The sequence below is a fragment of the Hyla sarda genome, chromosome 2 (genome assembly GCF_029499605.1).
Source record: "Hyla sarda isolate aHylSar1 chromosome 2, aHylSar1.hap1, whole genome shotgun sequence".
NCBI classification, from domain to species: Eukaryota; Metazoa; Chordata; class Amphibia; order Anura; family Hylidae; genus Hyla; species Hyla sarda.
The window spans coordinates 503,536,672-503,558,548 of record NC_079190.1 but is presented as its reverse complement, the minus strand read 5'-3'; the positions used below and the strand labels follow the sequence as shown (position 1 = coordinate 503,558,548).

At 47.0% G+C, this 21,877-nt stretch overlaps 1 protein-coding gene across 5 annotated transcripts in view; it reads left to right on the top strand.

Annotated features, from left to right (window-relative positions):
* Positions 1-21,877, top strand: part of LOC130357250 (gastrula zinc finger protein XlCGF26.1-like) — a 78,096-nt gene that overhangs the window by 23,922 nt on the left and 32,297 nt on the right. The window contains exons 1-4 of one of the 5 annotated variants that reach the window (XM_056559858.1): positions 10,658-10,743; positions 17,206-17,331; positions 17,444-17,829; positions 17,928-18,025. In XM_056559858.1, the coding sequence (XP_056415833.1) occupies positions 17,631-17,829; positions 17,928-18,025 (297 nt within the window). In that variant the 5' untranslated portion in view covers positions 10,658-10,743; positions 17,206-17,331; positions 17,444-17,630. Of the gene's footprint in view, positions 1-6,258; positions 6,368-7,769; positions 8,835-10,657; positions 10,744-12,346; positions 12,466-16,470; positions 16,598-17,205; positions 17,332-17,443; positions 17,830-17,927; positions 18,026-18,536; positions 18,542-21,877 lie in introns of those variants that run through there. The other 4 variants (XM_056559859.1, XM_056559857.1, XM_056559860.1 and 1 more) reach the window with 4 other exon arrangements.

Below are 21,877 nucleotides of genomic sequence, written 5' to 3'. Positions count from 1 at the left end.
GACCGGGGAGCTGCAGGGAGAAAGACGCCGTGAGCGCTCCGGGGAGGAGCGGGGACCCGGAGCGCTAGGCGTAACAGTACCCCCCCCCTTAGGTCTCCCCTTTTTTTTGTCCGGTGACTGCCTCCCCTGGGATGAGGACACCGGGAAGGAATGGATGGTTTCCTCAATGGCAGGCAGTACAGCAGGAGTGGGAATGGGGAGGGAGGGCAGAGGGCGAGGCCTGGCACGGGGCAGTGTGACACCAGGACGAGGGCCATGAGGAGGCACCGAGGCTTGCCTGAGTGGACTGGGAGGGGGGGAGAGGCATTTTCTGTGGCAGGCAGAGTCCCTAACGACCTTAGGGGGACCGGATACAGGAGGAACCACAGGGTCACGGCAGGGAGTACTGGGAACCGGTTTAAGGCAGTCCTTGGAACAAGAGGGACCCCAACTCTTGATCTCCCCAGTGGACCAGTCCAGGGTTGGGGAATGGTGTAGAAGCCAGGGTAGTCCAAGGAGAATTTCGGAAGTGCAATTGGGAAGGACCAAAAATTCAATTTTCTCGTGATGAGGTCCGATGCACATTAGGAGGGGCTCCGTGCGGTAACGCACGGTGCAATCCAACCTGGCTCCGTTGACCGCGGAAATGTGGAGTGGCTTGACAAGACGGGTCACCGGAATGCGGAATTTATTCACCAAGGACTCCCGAATAAAATTCCCAGAGGCACCAGAATCCAGGCAGGCCACGGCTGAGAGGGAAGAGCTGGCTGAAGTAGAAATCCGTACAGGCACCGTGAGACGTGGAGAAGCCGACTTAGCATCAAGAGACGCCACACCCACGAGAGCTGGGTGCGAGCGTGCGTTTCCCAGACGTGGAGGACGGATAGGGCAATCCACCAAAAAATGTTCGGTACTGGCACAGTACAGACAAAGATTCTCTTCCTTACGGCGATTCCTCTCTTCCAGGGTCAGGCGAGACCGATCCACTTGCATGGCTTCCTCGGCGGGAGGCCTAGGCGCAGATTGCAGTGAAGACTGTGGGAGAGGTGTCCAGAGATCTAAGTCTTTTTCCTGGCGGAGCTCTTGATGTCTCTCAGAAAAACGCATGTCAATGCGAGTGGCTAGATGAATGAGTTCATGCAGGTTAGCAGGAGTTTCTCGTGCGGCCAGAACATCTTTAATGTTGCTGGATAGGCCTTTTTTAAAGGTCGCGCAGAGGGCCTCATTATTCCAGGATAGTTCAGAAGCAAGAGTACGGAATTGTATGGCGTACTCGCCAACGGAAGAATTACCCTGGACCAGGTTCAGCAGGGCAGTCTCAGCAGAAGAGGCTCGGGCAGGTTCCTCAAAGACACTTCGAATTTCCGAGAAGAAGGAGTGTACAGAGGCAGTGACGGGGTCATTGCGGTCCCAGAGCGGTGTGGCCCATGACAGGGCTTTTCCAGACAGAAGGCTGACTACGAAAGCCACCTTAGACCTTTCAGTAGGAAACTGATCCGACATCATCTCCAAATGCAGGGAACATTGCGAAAGAAAACCACGGCAAAACTTAGAGTCCCCATTAAATTTGTCCGGCAAGGACAGGCGGAGGCTAGGAGTGGCCACTCGCTGCGGAAGAGGTGCAGGAGCTGGCGGAGGAGATGGTTGCTGCTGCTGTAGCTGAGACTGAATCTGCTGTAGCTGCGACTGGAGTTGCTGAGTCATGGTGGTCAAGTACGACAGCTGGTGATCTTGTTGGGCAATCTGTCGGGCTTGCTGGGCGACCAGTGTGGGGAGGTCGGCGACAACAGGCAGAGGAACTTCAGCGGGATCCATGGCCGGATCTACTGTCACGATGCCGGCTGGCAGGAGGTGGATCCTCTGTGCCAGAGAGGGATTGGCGTGGACCGTGCTAGTGGACCGGTTCTAAGTCACTACTGGTTTTCACCAGAGCCCGCCGCAAAGCGGGATGGACTTGCTGCGGCGGTAATGACCAGGTCGTATCCACTAGCAATGGCTCAACCTCTCTGGCTGCTGAAGATAGGCGCGGTACAAGGGAGTAGACAGAAGCAAGGTCGGACGTAGCAGAAGGTCGGGGGCAGGCGGCAAGGTTCGTAGTCAGGGTGGATAGCAGAAGTACTGGTACACAGGCTTTTGGACACACAAAACGCTTTAACTGGCACAAGGCAACAAGATCCGGCAAGGGAGTGCATGGGAGGAGGTCAGATAAAGGCAGGGAGCAGATGGAAGCCAATTAAGCTAATTGGGCCAGGCACCAATCATTGGTGCACTGGCCCTTTAAGTCTCAGGGAGCTGGCGCGCGCGCGCCCTAGAGAGCGGAGCCGCGCGCGCCAGCACATGACAGCAGGGGACGGGTAAGTGACCTGGGATGCGATTCGCGAGCGGGCGCGTCCCGCTGTGCGAATCGCATCCCCAACGGCCATGACAGTGCAGCGCTCCCGGTCAGCGGGACTGACCGGGGAGCTGCAGGGAGAAAGACGCCGTGAGCGCTCCGGGGAGGAGCGGGGACCCGGAGCGCTAGGCGTAACAGTGGGGGGAACTATACTGTCTACTTAATGTGGGGGAACTACAACTTAATGTGGGGGAACTATACAAAAATATAAAATTGTACTATTCGGATCCCTATAATTCTTTTATTTTTCTGTATATGGGGATGTATGAGGGTCATTTTTTGCGCTGTGATTTGTGGTTTTAATCGTGACCATTTTTGTTTTGATGGGACTTTTCAATTGCTTTTTAGATATCTTTTATGGTATTTGAAGTGACCAAAAATTTGCAAATCTGGTTAGAGCACTAATACGACTTTTGGGGCCCCACTTTAGATTTTGCCTAGGGCTACGCTAAGCCTAAAACCGGCCCTGCTGATTGGACATCCAGATTCTGCCCAGCGATGCTTCTACCCCCCAACAGCATTCTGATTGGCTACAGGCCCAATGGCGGGAACAGGTTTTTTCCCCCTAAATACAGGACTCTGGTGTCTCCAGCTCAGTCAGCCTGTGGTGAAGATTAGGAGAAGGGAACTCATGTGTGGACATGTTTATTATTATAGTTTTGGTATTTTATTACTACTACTTTGGTTTGAGTATTTGGTATTTTAGTCAAAATTATTTAGCAATTTATTCTTGGTGAATTTTATTTCAGAATTAATTATAATTTATATAACCTTTTACTAAAACATTGTGAAGGATTTTATACACAGCTCAGTTGTGTATTTATTTTAGAGTAAAGTTGGGTGGGTCCTATGGGGCCATGTTCCTCATCAGGAGGCAAAATGCTGATTGTTTCCCCTGATTATCATGTGAAAAGGTCTCGGAGTATCCCCGGTATCTCTTACAGATGTAAATAGGGGTGTGACCAATATGTCTCCACCCTGCAATACAATGTGTAAATGAAGGCTGATCCCAGGAGGCCATAGAATGCTAAAACTGGTTGGACAGGTTCTGGCCCCATCATTCTTACTTTACATATTGTAGGTGGGGAGGGGAGGCCAATCTGATGGTGAAAAGGGTATAAAAGACCCCAGCATGGCTCCTATGGTGGGAACTTACCAGGAGAATATACTTGGGACACTGGAGACACTGACTGGAGATAGAGACCTGAGTGTGTGGAGGGTCCATGTATGGTGACTAGAACATCTCTGAGGTGACTGGAAGTAGAAGGAATTATAAGATATTGTAATCTTTGTCGCTGTCTTCACTTTTCCTGTGTATGTTGCGTATATACTGGGACAATGATGTTTACACCTTTTAGATTACACTTTTTCTACGCTCACTCTTCATATTTCTTTTAATGTGAATCAAACCCAGTAAGATGGTGGACAAGTTTTTAACCTGGGAATAAATCTTTAGTTGATATGTAATAGTTATATATATATAATACATATGTTATACAGTATATAGTGTGTATAGTTATATAATAGTTATATATACATAATACATGTGTTATACAGTATATAGTGTGTATAGTTATGTAATACAGTTATATACATAATACATGTGTAATACAGTATATAGTGTGTCTGCTGTATACACGTACATATAAGAGCTGACTTTGGCACATAAGCTTAACCCCTTAAGGACTCAGGGTTTTTCCGTTTTTGCACTTTCGTTTTTTCCTCCTTACCTTTTAAAAATCATAACCCTTTCAATTTTCCACCTAAAAATCCATATTATGGCTTATTTTTTGCGTCACCAATTCTACTTTGCAGTGACATTAGTCATTTTACCCAAAAATGCACGGCGAAACGGAAAAAAAATTCATTGTGCGACAAAATCTAAGAAAAAACGCCATTTTGCAACTTTTGGGGGCTTCCGTTTCTACGCAGTGCATATTTCGGTAAAAATGACACCTTATCATTATTCTGTAGGTCCATACGGTTAAAATGATCCCCTACTTATATAGGTTTGATTTTGTCGCACTTCTGGAAAAAATCATAACTACATGCAGGAAAATGTATACGTTTAAAAATGTCATCTTCTGACCCCTATAACTTTTTTATTTTTCCACGTACAGGGCGGTATGAGGACTAATTTTTTGCGCCGTGATCTGAAGTTTTTATCGGTATGATATTTGTTTTGATCGGACTTTTTGATCACTTTTTATTCATTTTTTAATGGTATAAAAAGTGACCAAAAATGCGCTTTTTTTGACTTTTGAATTTTTTTGCGCGTACGCCATTGACCGTACGGTTTAATTAATTATATATTTTTATAGTTCGGACATTTACGCACGCGGCGATACCACATATGTTTATTTTTTTTTTTTTACACAGTTTTATTTTTTTTATGGGAAAAGGGGGGTGATTCAAACTTTTATTAGGGAAGGGGTTAAATGACCTTTATTAACACTTTTTTTACATTTTTTTTGCAGTGTTATAGGTCCCATAGGGACCTATAACACTGCACACACTGATCATTGTTATCCCATAGGGACCTATAACACTGCACACACTGATCATTGTTATCCTATAGGGACCTATAACACTGCACACACTGATCATTGTTATCCCATAGGGACCTATAACACTGCACACACTGATCTCTCATACTGATCATTGTTATCCCATAGGGACCTATAACACTGCACACACTGATCTCTCATGCTGATCACTGGCGTGTATTAACACGCCTGTGATCAGTGTTATCGGCGCTTGACTGCTCCTGCCTGGATCTCGGGCACGGAGCAGTCATTCGCCGATCGGACACCGAGGAGACAGGATAGGGCCCTCCCGGTGTCCTGCCAGCTGTTCGGGACGCCGCGATTTCACCGCGCGCGGTCCCGAACAGCCCGACTGAGCAGCCGGGTCACTTTCACTTTCGCTTTAGAAGCGGCGGTCAGCTTTGACCGCCGCTTCTAAAGGGTTAATACCACACATCGCCACGATCGGCGATGTGTGGTATTAGCCGCGGGTCCTGGCCGTTGATGAGCGCCAGGACCGACGCGATATGAAGCGGGATCGCGGCGCGATCCCGCTTCATATCGCGGGAGCCGGCGCAGGACGTAAATATATGTCCTGCGTCGTTAAGGGGTTAAAGGGGTATTCCAGGAAAAACTTTTTTTTATATATATCAACTGGCTCCAGAAAGTTAAACAGATTTGTAAATTACTTCTATTAAAAAATCTTAATCCTTTCAGTACTTATGAGCTTCTGAAGTTAAGGTTGTTCTTTTCTGTCTAAGTCCTCTCTGATGACACCTGTCTCGGGAAACGCCCAGTTTAGAAGAGGTTTGCTATGGGGATTTGCTTCTAAACTGGGCGTTTCCCGAGACAGGTGTCATCAGAGAGGATTTAGACAGAAAAGAACAACCTTAACTTCAGAAGCTCATAAGTACTGAAAGGATTAAGATTTTTTAATAGAAGTAATTTACAAATCTGTTTAACTTTCTGGAGCCAGTTGATATATATAAAAAAGTTTTTCCTGGAGAACCCCTTTAAGCTTATAGAACTGAGAAACTGTACAGAACTCCTCTCTCCAGAGATCTGCATTGTCCCGCCCCCTCACATACACTTGCATTGAGGGGGTGGGATGTGACAATTCAGTTCTCTGGAGGGAGGAGTTCTGTACAGCTTCTCACCAATGGGACAAACCAAGTTGGGGCCCCCCCTCTCCTAGAGAAACATAGCAGAAACGTGCGCCCTTGGAGGCAGACACTGTATTCATTCTTCGTGTTGTAGTATTTGTAGAGCCCTGCTGTAGTTTTTGGGCCTTTGCTTTTGGGTGGCAACCATTATTTTTGTGTTTTTTTGTTTTGAGGTCCTGACCATTTTTGCTTTTTACAGGTTCCTCTACGGTGTCAAAATAAAACAGTTGACTATTCTGTGAAGTTGTGGAAGTATTTGGAAAGATACAAGGATATCGTGATGGATCACCCGTATCTTACATCATCAGGTAAGAGGCGACATTCCCGGGACATTAAAAGGGTACTCCAGTGGAATTTTTTTTTTTTTTTTTTTTAAATCAACTGGTGCCAGAAAGGTTAAAAGATTTGTAAATGACTTCTATTAAAAAATCTTAATCCTTCCAGTACTTATTAGCTGCTGAATATTACAGGGGAAATTTTTTTCTTTTTGGAATACAGAGCTCTCTGGGGTACTCTGGAGACGGCGCCAGGAGCTCTTGACATCATAGCCCCGCCCCCTCACAATGTCACGCCACACCCCATCAATGCAAGTTTATGGGAGGGGGCGTGACAGCCAGTACTTATCAGCTGCTGTATGCTCCACAGGAAGTTATTATTTTTTTTTTACATTTCTTTTCTGTCTGACCACAGTGCTCTCTGCTGACACCTCTGTCCATGTCAGGAACTGTCCAGAGTAGGAGCAAATCCCTATAGCAAACCTATAGCAGAGAGCACTGTGGTCAGACTGGAAAGAACTACACAACTTCCTCTGTAGTATACAGCAACTGATAAGTACTGGACAGCTTAAGATTTTTAAATAGAAGTAATTTACAAATCTGTTTAACTTTCTTGCACCAGTTGATTAAAAAAATAAAATAAAATTCTCACCGGAGTACCCCTTTAAATGTGCATAGAGCGCAGGCTCGACACTCCCCAGGGCTGGTGCAAGGATTTTTGCCACCCTAGGCAAAAGCTAATTTTGCCTCCCCCTTTACTCATTGGCCTGCCCTTTCACATGCCCCAATTTACTACTGGGGTGAGACACTGTAACAAACCTCCTCCTCATGTAATAAGCTTACTAATGAGATGACACACTGTAACAAGCCCCCTCCTCATGTAATAAGCTTACTAATGAGATGACACACTGTAACAAGCCCCCTCCTCATGTAATAAGCTTACTAATGAGATGACACACTGTAACAAACCTCCTCCTCATGCTGCTGGCTGAGTGAGTGGTTTGGATGCTGGTTGTCTAATTATTTTGTGGCAGGCAGAGCGGCGCCCCCATCAAGAGGGCGCTCTAGGCAGCTGCCTATTTTGCCTATAGGCAGAGCCGACCCTGACACTACCCTCTCTTTGGAAGCGTTGGAGATACATGAGCGGAAGAATTCAGTTTGTCATAACTTGGGGACCCCTAAATGTCACTTTGTTCTACAGACTCTCACAGCTTTCTTGTAATCAATACAAAATGCCTGACGAAAAAGCCGCGTTGCGTGGATCCTTTGTGTGCAATAAATTTACCTTATACTTCTTGTGGCAGCGGGATTCCTCTCCCTTTCTTGGATCTCCTTTTACCTATTCTTGTAATCAATGTACGTGTTGTAATTTTATCAATTCATATAAATCATTTGGGTTGATTGTTGACTGATTGTCCATTTTTTTTTACCCCAGATGAAGATTGGATGAGAGGCCCCCAGGTAAATCTCCTTACATCTTACTCTGGTGAAGATAATCCAAAACCGATTGACAACAACAGAAATGGACTTGGGCTGGGAAAAATGTCTGCGGGTTCTGAATGTGTCAACCATTTTGAAAACACATCTAATCTTCCCATTCAAGAGAGAATCCACATAAATAAGAAGCCAGTGTCATGTGCAGAATGTGGGAAACGTTTTAAAAATCAATCAACTCTTATGGAACATCAGAGAACTCACACAGGAGAGAAGCCATTTTCATGTTCAGAATGTGGGAAGTATTTTAGCCATAAATCATGTCTTATCAATCATCTGAGAATTCACTCAGGGGAAAGACCATATCCATGTCCAGAATGTGGGAAGTTGTTTCGTCAAAAACCAAATCTTTTTAAGCATCAGAAAACTCACACAGGGATGCTGCCATATTCATGTCCTGAATGTGCGAAATGTTTTAGTGTGAAATCCCGTTTTGTGGATCATCTGAGAACTCACACAGGACTGAAGCCATTTTCATGCGAAGTATGTGGGAAAAGCTATAGTTTGAAAGCAACGCTTACGGAACATCTAAAAACCCACACAAAGGAGAAGCCACATCCCTGTTTGGAATGTGGAAAATGTTTTAGTGTCAGGCGGGCTCTTGTTAGACATCAAAGAACTCACACAGGAGAGAAGCCATTTTCTTGTTCAGAATGTGGGAAACGTTTTACCCAAAAATCCCATCTTAATAACCATCTTAAAACTCACACAGGCGAGAAGCCATTTTCATGCTCAGAATGTGGAAGATGTTTTACCCAAAGAATAACTCTTGTTAACCATCTGAGAACACACACAGGAGAGAAGCCAAATACATGTACAGAATGTGGAAAATGTTTTAACAATAAGTCAGGTTTGGAGAAACATGAGCAAATTCACACTGGGGAGAAGCCTTTTTCATGTCCTGAATGTGAGAAATGTTTTATTCAGAAATCATGTCTTGTAAAACATATGAGAGTTCACACAGGGGAGAAGCCATTTTTGTGTCCAGAATGTGGGAAGAGTTTTGGTCAGAAAACAGGTCTTGCGTACCATCAGAAAACTCAGCATTAGTTTCATTTAAAGGAAACCTTTTACACGTCACCCACACGTCAAAGGTTTTCATTGTTCGGGGTCTCAATATTGAGACCCACACTAGTCACTAGATATAACCATGAGAAGTGCTCGTCACTTCTCTCCATGGCTTGCTGCTCGATCCAACTTATTGCAGGAGACGAGCTTCATAGACTTAAAGGGGTATTCCGCCCATAGACATCTGCGTGATCTCTGTGCAGCACCCGCCATTCTGTGCCAGCTGCTGCTCCAGTCTCTGAAACCACTGGAGTGGAGACGTGATGTCACGCCACGTCCTCTCCTTCATGTATATGGGAGGGGGCGGGACTTAAAGGGGTATTCCGCCCATAGACATCTGCGCGATCTCTGTGCATCACCCAACATTCTGTGCGCAGCAATATGTAGTGAACATTAGGGGTCTTAGCCCTGAACCTCCGACCGATCAAAAACTTCTGGGGGGAAATTTATCAAAACCTGTCCAGAGAAAAAGTTGCTGAGTTGCCCATAGCAACCAATCAAATCACTTCTTTCATTTATGAAAAGGCCTCTGGAAAATGAAAGAAGCGATCTGATTGGTTGCTATGGGCAACTCAGCAACTTTTCCTCTGGACAGGTTTTCATAAATCTCCCCCCTGATGTCTAAAATTTTGTTTTAAAGGGAAAGTGTTACCATTTTACGTTCTTTTATCAAATAAATGGTTTTATAAAGTTAATCTTGTGTATATGTGTCTTTATTTAATGCAACGTTATTTTTTATTAAATTTATAAATAATGTTTTTGTTGGGGGCTGCCATTACCTAGAGCAAGAGCGATGACATCACTTCACGACACCAATACTCTTGCTTTACGGTAATCAAACTACATGGAGGAAAGGGGAGGGAGGGCGACTCACTCACTAATATTACTCTCTGAAAATCTTTATTCTGCGCATGCGCAATGTCATGTGCACAACACAGCCTTTTTAAAACAAAATGAGAGAGCGTACACCATTTTATTAATCCCGCTATATGAAGCTGAGCGGGGTTTATACTCGCTGGCTCCTGGTTGCCAACAGCAACCAAGACCCGCTGCTAATGCCTGACATCGCCGATCGCGCCAATGTCTGGCATTTACCCTTTAGATGCAGCGGTCAAAGTTGAACGCAGCATCTAAAGTAGGAGAAAAGTTATTCTGGCTAGCTAAGTGGGTTGGTCGGGACGACGGCAGCAAAAACACGTGTGAGCAGGGACGTGCACACATAGGGCTCAAAGGGGGCTTGAGCCCCTGCCTTTTCATGCACCTGCCCCTTAAGGCACAGAGGCACAGGGGCAGGAGTGTATAGAGGCACAGGGGCAGGAGTGTATAGAGGCACAGGGGCAGGAGTGTATAGAGGCACAGGGGCAGGAGTGTATAGAGGCACAGGGGCAGGAGTGTATAGAGGCACAGGGGCAGGAGTGTATAGAGGCACAGGGGCAGGAGTGTATAGAGGCACAGGGGCAGGAGTGTATAGAGGCACAGGGGCAGGAGTGTATAGAGGCACAGGGGCAGGAGTGTATAGAGGCACAGGGGCAGGAGTGTATAGAGGCACAGGGGCAGGAGTGTATAGAGGCACAGGGGCAGGAGTGTATAGAGGCACAGGGGCAGGAGTGTATAGAGGCACAGGGGCAGGAGTGTATAGAGGCACGGCTGGTAGAGATAACAGCAGAGGACAAGAAGAGCAGATACAAGTGTTAGGAAGTGACATCTTGTCATACAGGCATTCTCTGGACACTGTCTCCCGGGGGTCCTGCTGCTGCTGACGGCCCCTCCCCCTCCCTGCTCCTCTCTGGGAAAGGAAAGGAAGAGATAGAGGATAGAAGATCAGCTGGAGCTGCCATGAGCGGACAGTAAGTGATCATCAGCCGGGTCTGTCAGGGAGGACTGTAGGGAGGGTGGACTGTGTGAGGGGACTTAGAAGAGTTAGAAGAGTCCACAGTGACAGTAAGTGATGATCAGCAGGGTGGTCTGTCAGGGAGGACTGGCCTACTCTGTACAAGCAGCTTCAGGGAAATTATAGTGTGTTCGGGTAGAAGACAGACATGGTGCACATCTACAATCTTGTATAATGATCTGATTGCTTCTCAGCATAATATCAAAAACTAACAGGTTGTTAGTATACATTTTTGATCAAAAAGTACAAGCCCACTCGTCACGTCAAGGCCACCTATTTAGAGTGGGTCCCTAACGTCCCTAGCATAAAATGGCGTAGCACTGGGCGGCGACCACCACCGCCGCGACACCAGTGCCCACAGGGGGGGGGGGGGGGGGGGGGGTGAACGACCCACTGGCAGAGCGGCCCCAATACCACTCAAACCAGTCTATGGGTCGCTCCCCCCCGCAGACACGGTGCTACACAAGGGCCTTTTCTTTCCTGGCAGCCTCCCAGTTTGACTGGGAGAGCATGGTAAGTGTGCTGTAACAACCTGTTCACACTGGTGTGGTGCTGTGTGGCGTCCGTTGCTGCCGTGGCGCCGTGTCTGCGGGGAGGTGCAACCCATAGACTGGTTTGAGTGGCATTGGGGCTGCTCTGCCAGTGGGTCGTTTCCCCCACCTGTGGGCACTGGTGTCGCGGTGGTGGTGGTCACCGCCCAGTGCTGCGCCATTTTATGCTAGGGACGTTAGGGACCCACTCTAAATAGGCGGCCTTGACGTGGCGAGTGGGCTTTGTACTTTTTGATCAAAACGTATATACTAACAACCTGTTAGTTTTTGATATTATGCTGAGAAGCAGTCAGATCATTATACAAGATTGTAGATGTGCGCCATGTCTGTTTTCTACCTGAATTCACATCGTGTGTTTTTGTGTTGTTTTGTTTTTTCCTTATTTATTCTGATATACACAATGGGGGAGATTTAACAAGACCGGTCCAGAGGAAAAGTTGCCCATAGCAACCAAGCAGATCGCTTATTTTACTTTTGAAAAGGCCTTTGAAAAATGAAAGAAAGGATCTGATTGGCTGCTATGGGCACCTTTTCCTCTGGACAGGTCTTGTTAAATCTCCCCCATAGTGTCCCCCACCCACAGGACCTGATAAGCTTAGTCCAGCATCGTTGTTCTTTCCCTCCCTATAAACCAGTGTTTCCCAACCAGGGGCCTCCAGTTGGTACTAAACTACAACTCTCAGCCAAAGGCTGTCCGGACATGCTGGGAGTTGCAGTTTTGCAACAGCTGGAGGCACCCTGCTTGGGAAACACTGCTATAAACCAATAGTGTTACGCACCTGTGCCCCAATAATGCCATTCCACATCTGTATCTTCCCCACATCATCAGTCCCTACGATCTTTGTATTGTCCCACCTTTCTTGTGGACCTGTCCAGAGGAAAAGTTGCCAATAGCAACCAATCAGATCGCTGCTTTCAGTTTTCAGAGGCCTTGTTAAAAATGAAAGAAGCGATCTGATTGGTTGCTATGGGCAACTGGACAACTTTTCCTCTGGACAGGTTTTGATAAATCTCCCTCGTTTTGCTGCAGAATTTCTGCTGGTAATTCAGTAACAAAATCCACAGTATAAAATCTGCAGCAAAAAAATCTGTAGCAAAATCCCAATGGCTGGATAAGTACTGGAAGGGTAAAGATTTTTTTAATAGAAGTGATTTACAAATCTGTTTAACTTTCTGAAATATTCCCCCAGAGTACCCCTTTTATCTGGGCTCCTTTCTCCCCACTCCTGGAACTGTCCACAGCTGATAACTGAGCATAGTCCATACGCAGCTTATATAGCACCAGACCCAGTGTGACCCGAGGTGTGGACAGCACCAGGACACTGCCATGAGCTTATCTCCAGCCGCAGTGATGTCCGTCCTCGGTCAGTAATAGGCTGAGCGCATGTCATATAAGGTGCCTTGGCCTGTTATATGACACGGCGCTCATTGTATCACTGGTCAAGGCGGGAAATCGCTGCGGCCGGCAATAAGTTCATCGCAGTGTTTCGATCTGTGCACAGGAAGCAGAAAGAAGGCCGGAACGGAGGACAGAAAAGCTATATCAGTGCAACGGGGGAGCTGTGGATGGTGTGTTAAAGGGGATAAGTGTTTGATCGCGGGGGGTCCAAACGCTGGGCCCCCCGCAATCTCGTGCACGGGGCCACAGCTCTGCCGCGCAGGGGGCGTGCCAGCCGTGGCGTGATGTCATGGCTGACACGCCTCCTCCGTGTAGTTCAATCGGAGAAGCGGGGAGGCAGCGTTTGTGCCTCTCCCATAGAACTGTATGGGGACAGGGCGGGGAGGGTGCGTAACTGTCGAACGTTCACTGAGTGTTAATGCGGGGGCCCCGTTAGGGAGATCGCGGGGGTTAAACACTTATCCTCTATCCTGTAGATTTCCCAAGCGCGGTCCTCAAGTCCCCCTAACAGGTCACGTTTTCAGGATTCCCTTAGTCTTTCACAGGTGATATAATTCTGGTCTACTAACGGGGCGCCGGCACTAGCGCTCATTGTGAGCGCTAGTGCGCGTAGCGTCGAGCACTGAGCTCGACGGTTTACCCCCTTCCCCATACAGTTCTATGGTGGAGGCGGGAGGCATGAACGCTGCCTCCCCGCCTCTCCCATAGAGATGTATGAAGGGGGCATGTCGGCCGCAACGTCATGCTGCGGCCGGCATGCCCCATGCACGGGAGAGTCACGGCACAGCCGCGGCCCCGTACAGGAGATCGCAGGGGGGCCCAGCAGTCGGACCCCCCGCGATCAAACATTTATCCCCTATCCTGTGGATAGGGGATAAGTTACATTTTGGCTGCAGTTGTCCTTTAAGGACCGTGCTTGGGTTAACACTGGTCTAGGGAGTTGCATATGGATCGGGTGTGCCCTTTTTTTTCACATTAAGCCCCTGCCCCTCAAAATTCCTGTGCACGTCCCTGCGTGTGAGAGAAAAAATAGAGAGATTTTCCCACAGCGACCAATCACAGCTCAGCTAACGAGCTCTGGTAAAGTGAAACCTGAGCTGCGATTGGTTGCTGTGGGAAAATCGCTCCACTTTTTCTCTCACAAAGTTTGATAAATCAGGGCCGTATTCCCTATCAGCTGAGCAGACAGCGGGGTGTCCCTTTCCTGGCTCCTCGCCGTCCAATCAGCGCTCCAATGCTGCAGGAGGCCACGGCAGGCTGGAGCAACGGAGAGCCGACAACACTGATCAATGCTGTGCTATGGCATAGCATTGAATGGTGTAAGCAATCTGATAGTCCTCAATGGACTATAGTAATCCCCAATGGAAAATAGTTTATAAACAAAAGTTTATAAATGTGAATTAACCCCTTCCCTGAGAAAAGTTTCAATCACTGTCACCCCCCCCCCACCCCACCCCACCCTGCCACACACACACACACACACACACTTTTCCTCTGAGGCTGTTGTCGAAACGTGTCCTGTTACTACTTTCACTTTAAGGAATAAACTTTTACCTATACTCCAGCATATCTGGTGAGTGCCGGGATATCTTCTATACCGGAGGTCTTCAACCTGGGGACCTCCAGATGTTGAAAAACTACAACTCCCAGCATGCCCGGACAGCCGTTGGCTATCCGGGCATGCTGGGAGTTGTAGTTTAGCAACATCTGGAGGTCCGCAGGTTGAAGACCACTGTTCTTCACCAATGTGAGAATGGCTATACAGTGGTCCTTACACACATCAACACCAAACACTATAGACCAAAGGACCAAATAGTAACAAGCATTAAATCTTTATTGAAACATATAAGATAAAAACAGGTTAAATACCTGCATAGAGAGGTAAAACAATACACAGGAAGAAGATAGCGAGGTGGGAGGAGGTATAAATATTCCAAATACAGTTTTAGAAGAGTTTACAATAAGAACGTAATGACAAAGATAGTTAATACTTAGTATGATGGTAATGCACCCTGCCTGAGCTCCTCACCTCAGCCCCAAACGCGTTTCGCACCTGCTTCGTCAGGGGGCGTGTTTTGTGGCAATCTCTCTGACTGATGGTAATGGTCAGAGAGATTGCCACAAGACATGCCCCCCTTGACGAAGCAGGTGCGAAACGCGTTTGGGGCTGAGGTGAGGAGCTCAGGCAGGGTGCATTACCATCATACTGGCTATTAAAGGGGCACTGTCATGAAAACAAAAAATTGATATGTTGTAACACCTCATTTTATACTTGTCAAAGGGCTGCGTCCAGTGGTGGATCACGTTCACCATTGGCCCTTTTGACAAAAAGAGTCCGATCAACTGGTTGTCAATGAAACATGGGCGAGGGGATTTCAACTACCCCTGTGTACCCTATGACTTACAGAAGAATTTAAAGGGGTACTCCACTGGAAAATATTCTCTTTTAAATCAACTGGTGCCAGAAAGTTATACAGATCTGTAAATTACTTCTATTAAAAAAATCTTAATCCTACCTGTAACTGATCAGCTGCTGTATGCTCCAGAGGAAGTTCTTTTCTGTTTGAATTTCCTTTCTGTCTGACCACAGTGCTCTCTGCTGACACCTCTGTCCATGTCGGGAACTGTCCAGAGTAGGAGAGGTTTGCTATGGGAAATTGTCCCTGCTCTGGACAGTTGCTAAAATGGACAGAGGTGTCAGCAGAGAGCACTGTGGTCAGACAGAAACGAAATTCAAAAAGAAAAGAACTTCCTGTGAAGCATTCAGCAGATGATAAGTACTGGAAGGATTAGGATTTTTAAACAAAAGTAATTTACAAATCTGTTTAACTTGATGTTATGCCCCCTCCCATAGACTTGCATTGAAGGCTCGGGGCATGATGTCATGAGGGTTCGGGGCTATGACGTCACGAGCTGCCGGCTCCAGCGCTCGGAACAGTTTGTTCCAAACGCTGAGCAGCGGAGTACCCCTTTTAACAGTGAACCTAGCCTTACATAGCTATTGCAAAAAAATACAACCCCAGCATGCCGGGACAGTGTTTGTCAACTAGGTTGCCTCCAGCTGTAGCAAAACTACAACCCCCAGCACACCCGGAAAGTGTTTCCCAACCAGGGCACCTACAGCTGTTGCAAAACTACAACACCCAGCATGCCTGGAAAGCCGAAGTGCCTCCATCTGTTGCAAAACTACAACTCCCAGCATTCCCGGAAAGCTGAAGTGCCTCCAGCTGTTGAAAAACTACAACTCCCAGCACTCCCGAACAGCCGAAATGCCTCCAGCTGTTGCAAAACTACAACACCCAGCATTCCCGAAAAGCTGAAGCGCCTCTAGCTGTTGCAAAACTACAACTTCCAGCATGCCCGGAAAGCCGAAGTGCCTACAGCTGTTGAAAAATTACAACTCCCAGCATTCCCGAACAGCCGAAGTGCCTTCAGCTGTTGCAAAACTACAACACCCAGCATGCCTGGAAAGCCGAAGTGCCTCAAACTGTTGAAAAATTACAACTCCCAGCATTCCCTAACAGCCGAAGTGCCTCCAGCTGTGGCAAAACTACAACACCCAGCATGCCCCGACAGCCGAAGGCTGTCGGGGCATGCTGGGTGTTGTAGTTTTGCCACAGCTGGAGGCATATCCTGGTTGTGAAACACTGCCTTAGTCTCTTGGTCACAAGCTGTGTACGCTTCTGTCTTTCCTGGCTCTTTGCAGACGCTCCCTTATTACAAGGTATGTTGTTTCCAGGGGAGCATGTTGTGCACGGACAATGGCTTCCTGTGTGTCCTCCCCACATGTGACTAGAGAAGAGGAGATGACAGGGACAGTCTTCACATCCTTACTAGAAGCCCCCGGACTGCACTGAGAGGTGGGAGATGAGACAATGGGGGGGGGGGACACTGAGGACCAGCTGTCTCCATAGCAACCAACCGCACTGCTTACACTCTCATTGGTTGCTACGGGCAACAGAGAGCGCCGACTAAGTCTCTCCCGTGTTGTGTGTATATATATCTGTGACAAAACCGCAGTCATTACAAGATGGCAGTTTTTAACGCTTAAGCGCGTAGCGATTTTTAATTTTTGCACTTTCGTTTTTTTCTCCTCATCTTCTAACACTTACATTTTTTTTCCTATAGACCCCATATGAGGGCTTGTTTTTTGCGCCACTATTAGTACTTTTTAGGGTGAAATTGAAAAATAAATAAATAATTATTAAAAAAATAAAAAAATTAATATATATATAAATAGAAAAGCGCAGCACTCCTCCAGTACGTGAAAAAAAGTGGATTTATTTGCTCACATGTAAAGCAGCAACGTTTCTGTCCTACTATAGGACCATTTTCAAGCTTAGTGACACAATTCAACTAGAGGGTTTTTATACCCACATAAGGTGCTTAATTAATTACATAATAAAGCGCTTCAATCGTCATATAAGTGCATAAAAATCATCTCTCTCTCCACTTTGTTTTCCCTCAGGCTTCTTGTATACGGGACTCACAGAGGATGGAAAATTACCCACCAAGGATGGAGGAGGACAGAGACCACATGTCTGGGAGGATATTAGACCTCACCCTAGAGATGATCTACTGGATCACTGGAGAGGTGAGCGGGTCACATGACCTTCCTTGTATCTCTATTAATAAAGCAGGGAAATGAGTGGAAAGGTGCGGGATTCTTCTTCTCTCTGTAGTGATCAGTGTCTCCCCATACACAGGATTACACAGTAGTGAAGAAGTCGTCTGGTGAGTGTGTGACACCCCGTGTGTCAGGAGGCTGGAGCAGGAGCCAGAGCCCCGCCCCCGAGGAGCCTCCACCTCATTCACTGATACATGAGCAGAAGATCCTAGAACTTACCTCCAGGATCTCTGAGCTGCTGACTGGAGAGGTGAGCGCTGCTGGGAATGCTGGGACATTATACAATAACACCAAGGTATGAAGTGTCTGGAGGAGAATTGTATCATTGTCTGTGTCAGGTTCCTATAAGGTGTCAGGATGTCACTGTCTATTTCTCCATGGAGGAGTGGGAGTATTTATTAGGACACAAGGATCTGTACAAGGATCAGGTCATGATGGAGGATCACCAGTCCCTCACATCACCAGGTAAGAGGAGAGAGCAGGTTTGTGGATCTCCTAGATTCCCCCATCATCTGATCATCACATATAACAATGGATTCAGTCACTGTGTTTATTTCCTATAGATGGATCCAGTAGTATAAATCCCCCAGAGAGATGTCCCCGTCCTCTATATCACCAGGACTGTAAAGAGGAAGAGGAGGATATCCCACTGGACCATCAGGTAGATGAAGCTGAGATATCTACAAATCCCCTATAGATGAATATGATGAAGTTTCTACTAATCTCCCCCAGCAGTGCAGTATATCATCTATATCATCTGGTGTTGGTTGTGGCTATAAATTGTTTCTGGTTCTGTGGTGACGCCAAAGTTATTGTGTGAAGGGTGTAAGTGGATGGGGCAGATGGTATAGCCCAAGGGCAAGGTGTTATAAACCCCAAATGTTCGTGACGCCAGAGTGGTTTTTGCGGTAAGCACCCGAACGGTAGCACCGCTATCCCAAGGTTAGACAGGGCAATAATAGTCCAAGACCAGGTAAGGGTTAACGGTAGCCTTACTGAGGTTAGACAGTTGTTAGAGTCTTTACAGCTCGGCCAGAATCCCAGAGAGTCGACCAGTAACACGGAAAGGGCCTTGCAGCTTGCTGGGACTTGCAGTACTTTTGGGTCAGACTTCAATACAGCCTCTCTGACTATAATTGACTTGACTAGTGACTTCAGTTTGGTAAAGACAGCAGACGTAGATTAGATGACTTACTGACTGTGGCTGGTGTGCAGGCTTTATGGCCTCCAGGTGGACTGTTCCTCAGCAGGAGTGATGGTGTAAGAGAGAGATTGTAATGGCCGCCCCTCTTATAAAGGGGGGCTGAGCAAGAAGCACATAGGTCAAGCTGCAGGTCAGGTGGTCAACTAGTGCTCTCTGGGTAACACAACACATCATGTGAACATAACATGTGATACCTCCAAAGGTCCTTAAAGGTCCCTTTTACTTTATATACCTATACATAACATAATGCACTATATTTACAACACTATACATAACATTATACACTATATTTACAACACTATACATAACATTAGACTTACTACTATGTAGGGCTGGGCGGTATGACCAAATGTGTGTATCAAGGTATCTTTGTAACTTTTGGCGGTCCCACGGTATATAACGGCCAGCTCTGGCCGGCTCCTTACATGACAGTGGGCTCAGCCTATCGCCGGCCGAGGCGGAAAATCGCTGCGGCCGGTGATAGGCTCATGGCTGTCCGACATTCCCATCCCCAAGAAGCAGATGAGGCCGGTACCGGACCAACGGGAGATGAGTTAAAGTTTATTTTGTTTATTTATTGCAGCCCGGCAGTGGCGTCGCTAGGGGAGGGGCCAGAGGGGGCCATGGCCCCCCTAGATCAGGCCGTGCCCCCCCCTTGTGCCCCCCCCCCAACTTAAAATAAATAGGGATGTCCCGATACTAGTATCGGGGCCAGGGGCGCACTGACCGGCTGGGTAAAGAGCCCGCTGAAGCTGCTGGGGATATCCCTGCGTATCATTAGCAGAGACAGGCAGAGCAGGGATGAAGGTACCTGATGATGGCTCCGCCCCCAGCACTGGAGAGGGCGGGGCCGAGAGCTGACAGGCCTCCAGAACACAGAGCAGCTTCATGTGAGGTGAGTGATGTCCCATGTCCTCCCTCTCTCCCCTCTGATCAGTAGTATATCCTGGGGCTGGGTCATGTGTCCTCCCTCTCTCCCCCCTGATCAGTAGTATATCCTGGGGCTGGGTGATGTGTATAGTAGCAGTCCAGTGGGGTCACTTTCCCCCCTCCAGTGTCCACAGGTCACCAACAGGTCACATTATCAGAACAATTTTTGGGAAAAATCGCGGCAAAATTGCACGGTTTTACCGCAATTTTTCGTAAATTGCGGTAAAGCCGCGCAATTTTTGCCGCGATTTTTCCATAAATTGTTCTGGTAATGTGACCTGTTGGAGACCTGTGGACACTGGGGGGGGGGGGGGGGGGGAAGGAAAAGTGACCCCTGTGGAAGGACAACATGTGAACACACTGCTACTTTATCATTAACCCCTTAAGGGTACATTCACATGTACAGGATCTGCTGCATATTTTTGCTGCATATTTTGTGCAGCTGATTTTGCAACCCATTAGCTTCAATAGGTAGCAAAATCAGCTGCAGAAAATATACAGCAGATCCTGTATGTGTGAACGTACCCTAAGGGCTCATTCAGGTGTGGATCCACAGTGTATTTTACGCTGCGGATCCACCGACAATGGACCCTACAGTGCTGCCTCCATATGTGCCTGCTCCGCCACTACGAGCAGATACGCTTTGATGTGTATACTCGCCCACATCATGGCCGCTCCTCCTGCTCTCTGAGCTAGGCCGAGAGCAGCCGCGATGTGTGCGAGTATACACATCAAAGCGTGTCTGCTCGTAGCGGAGGATTGCTGTTATGACCAGGCACAGATAAAGGCAGCACTGTAGGGTCCATTGTCGGGGGATCCGCAGTGTAAAATAGCCCGGGGATCCATCCGTGTAAATGAGCCCTAAGGACACAAGGCGTATGTGTACGCACAGTGTCTGCTCCCACTGTGTTGTATAAATCATTAGCTAGAACCCTCGGCTAATGCCAGACATCACCAATCAGGCTGATGTCCGACATTAACACTTAAGATGCCGTTATCAAAGTTGATGGTAGGGTCCAAAAGTTTTAACCCCTTAAGGACATAGCGTTTTTCTGTTTTTGCACTTTTGTTTTCTCCTCACCTTTTAAAAATCTAAACCCTTAAATTTTGCACCTAAAAATCCATATGATGGCTTATTTTTTGCATCATTAATTCTACTTTGTAATGACATCAGTCATTTTACCCAAAAATCTACGGAAAAAACGGAAAAAATTATAATTGTGCAACAAGAATGTATGAAGATTTTAAATAAAATATATTTTTTAAATTAAACATGTTCTGCACAGTGTGTATGTGTGTGTGTGTATATATATATAAATATATATATGTGTGTGTGTATTTATTTATGATATATAAAAAAATATATATATTTTGTCACTGGCCCCCATGTGCCCCCCCCCTAAATATAAATGCTGGAGACGCCATTGCAGCCCGGGCATAGGGATACCACACAATATAGAGCAGTGGTCTTCAACCTGTGGACCTCCAGATGTTGCAAAACTACAACTCCCAGCATGCCCGGACAGCTGTTGGCTGTCCGGGCATGCTGAGAGTTGTAGTTGTGCAACATCTGGAGGTCCGCAGGTTGAAGACCACTGGTATAGAGTGTCAGCGCCGGAGGCCGCAACAAACAGGAGGATGAGGAGGGCAGTGCTTGCGGGTGACATGTGAATATTTATTTACCCCGATGAGGACACGGCTGGGCTGATAGTTAATTAGGGGGGCAGAACAGTGCTCGCGGGTGACATGTGAGTATTTATTTACCCCGATGAGGACATCGCTGGGCTGATAATTATTTGAGGGGGGGGGGGCATAACAGTGCTCGCGGGTGACATGTGAGTAGTTCCCCGATGGGGACAGCGCAGCGCGGATAATTAATTTATTCCCGAGGGGGAGGGGCCAAACCGGTATTGCGGTATGGGGAAAAATTCATATCGTGCAGCACAAAAATTTCGGTATTCGGTATGAACCTGTATACTGCCCAGCCCTACTACTATGGGGGAGATGCTGCAGGAGAGCCCCTAGGACAACAAGGGACTCAACCTGACAGGGCCCAAGTACTGCACAGGAGTATATCCTGTACTGGGACACTACAGTTCCATAAAAGATTGTGGTAAATGTCGTCCTCTGTGCACTTGGCAATAAAGATTCATCCTTGATAAATGTAAAGTTCTCCCCTGTAGATGATGGAGTAAATAACAGCACAATGCCAGTCAGCTGCTACTAAGCCAACAGAATACTGTCATGTACTGAAGGAGTCATTGACTCAAACGTTATGGAAATAATGTTTCTGATTTGCAAAACACAAGTGTATCCTTATATAGAATATGAAGGTCATATTTAGGGGCAAAAAAAAAGAGCAACAAAAGTGATAAGAGG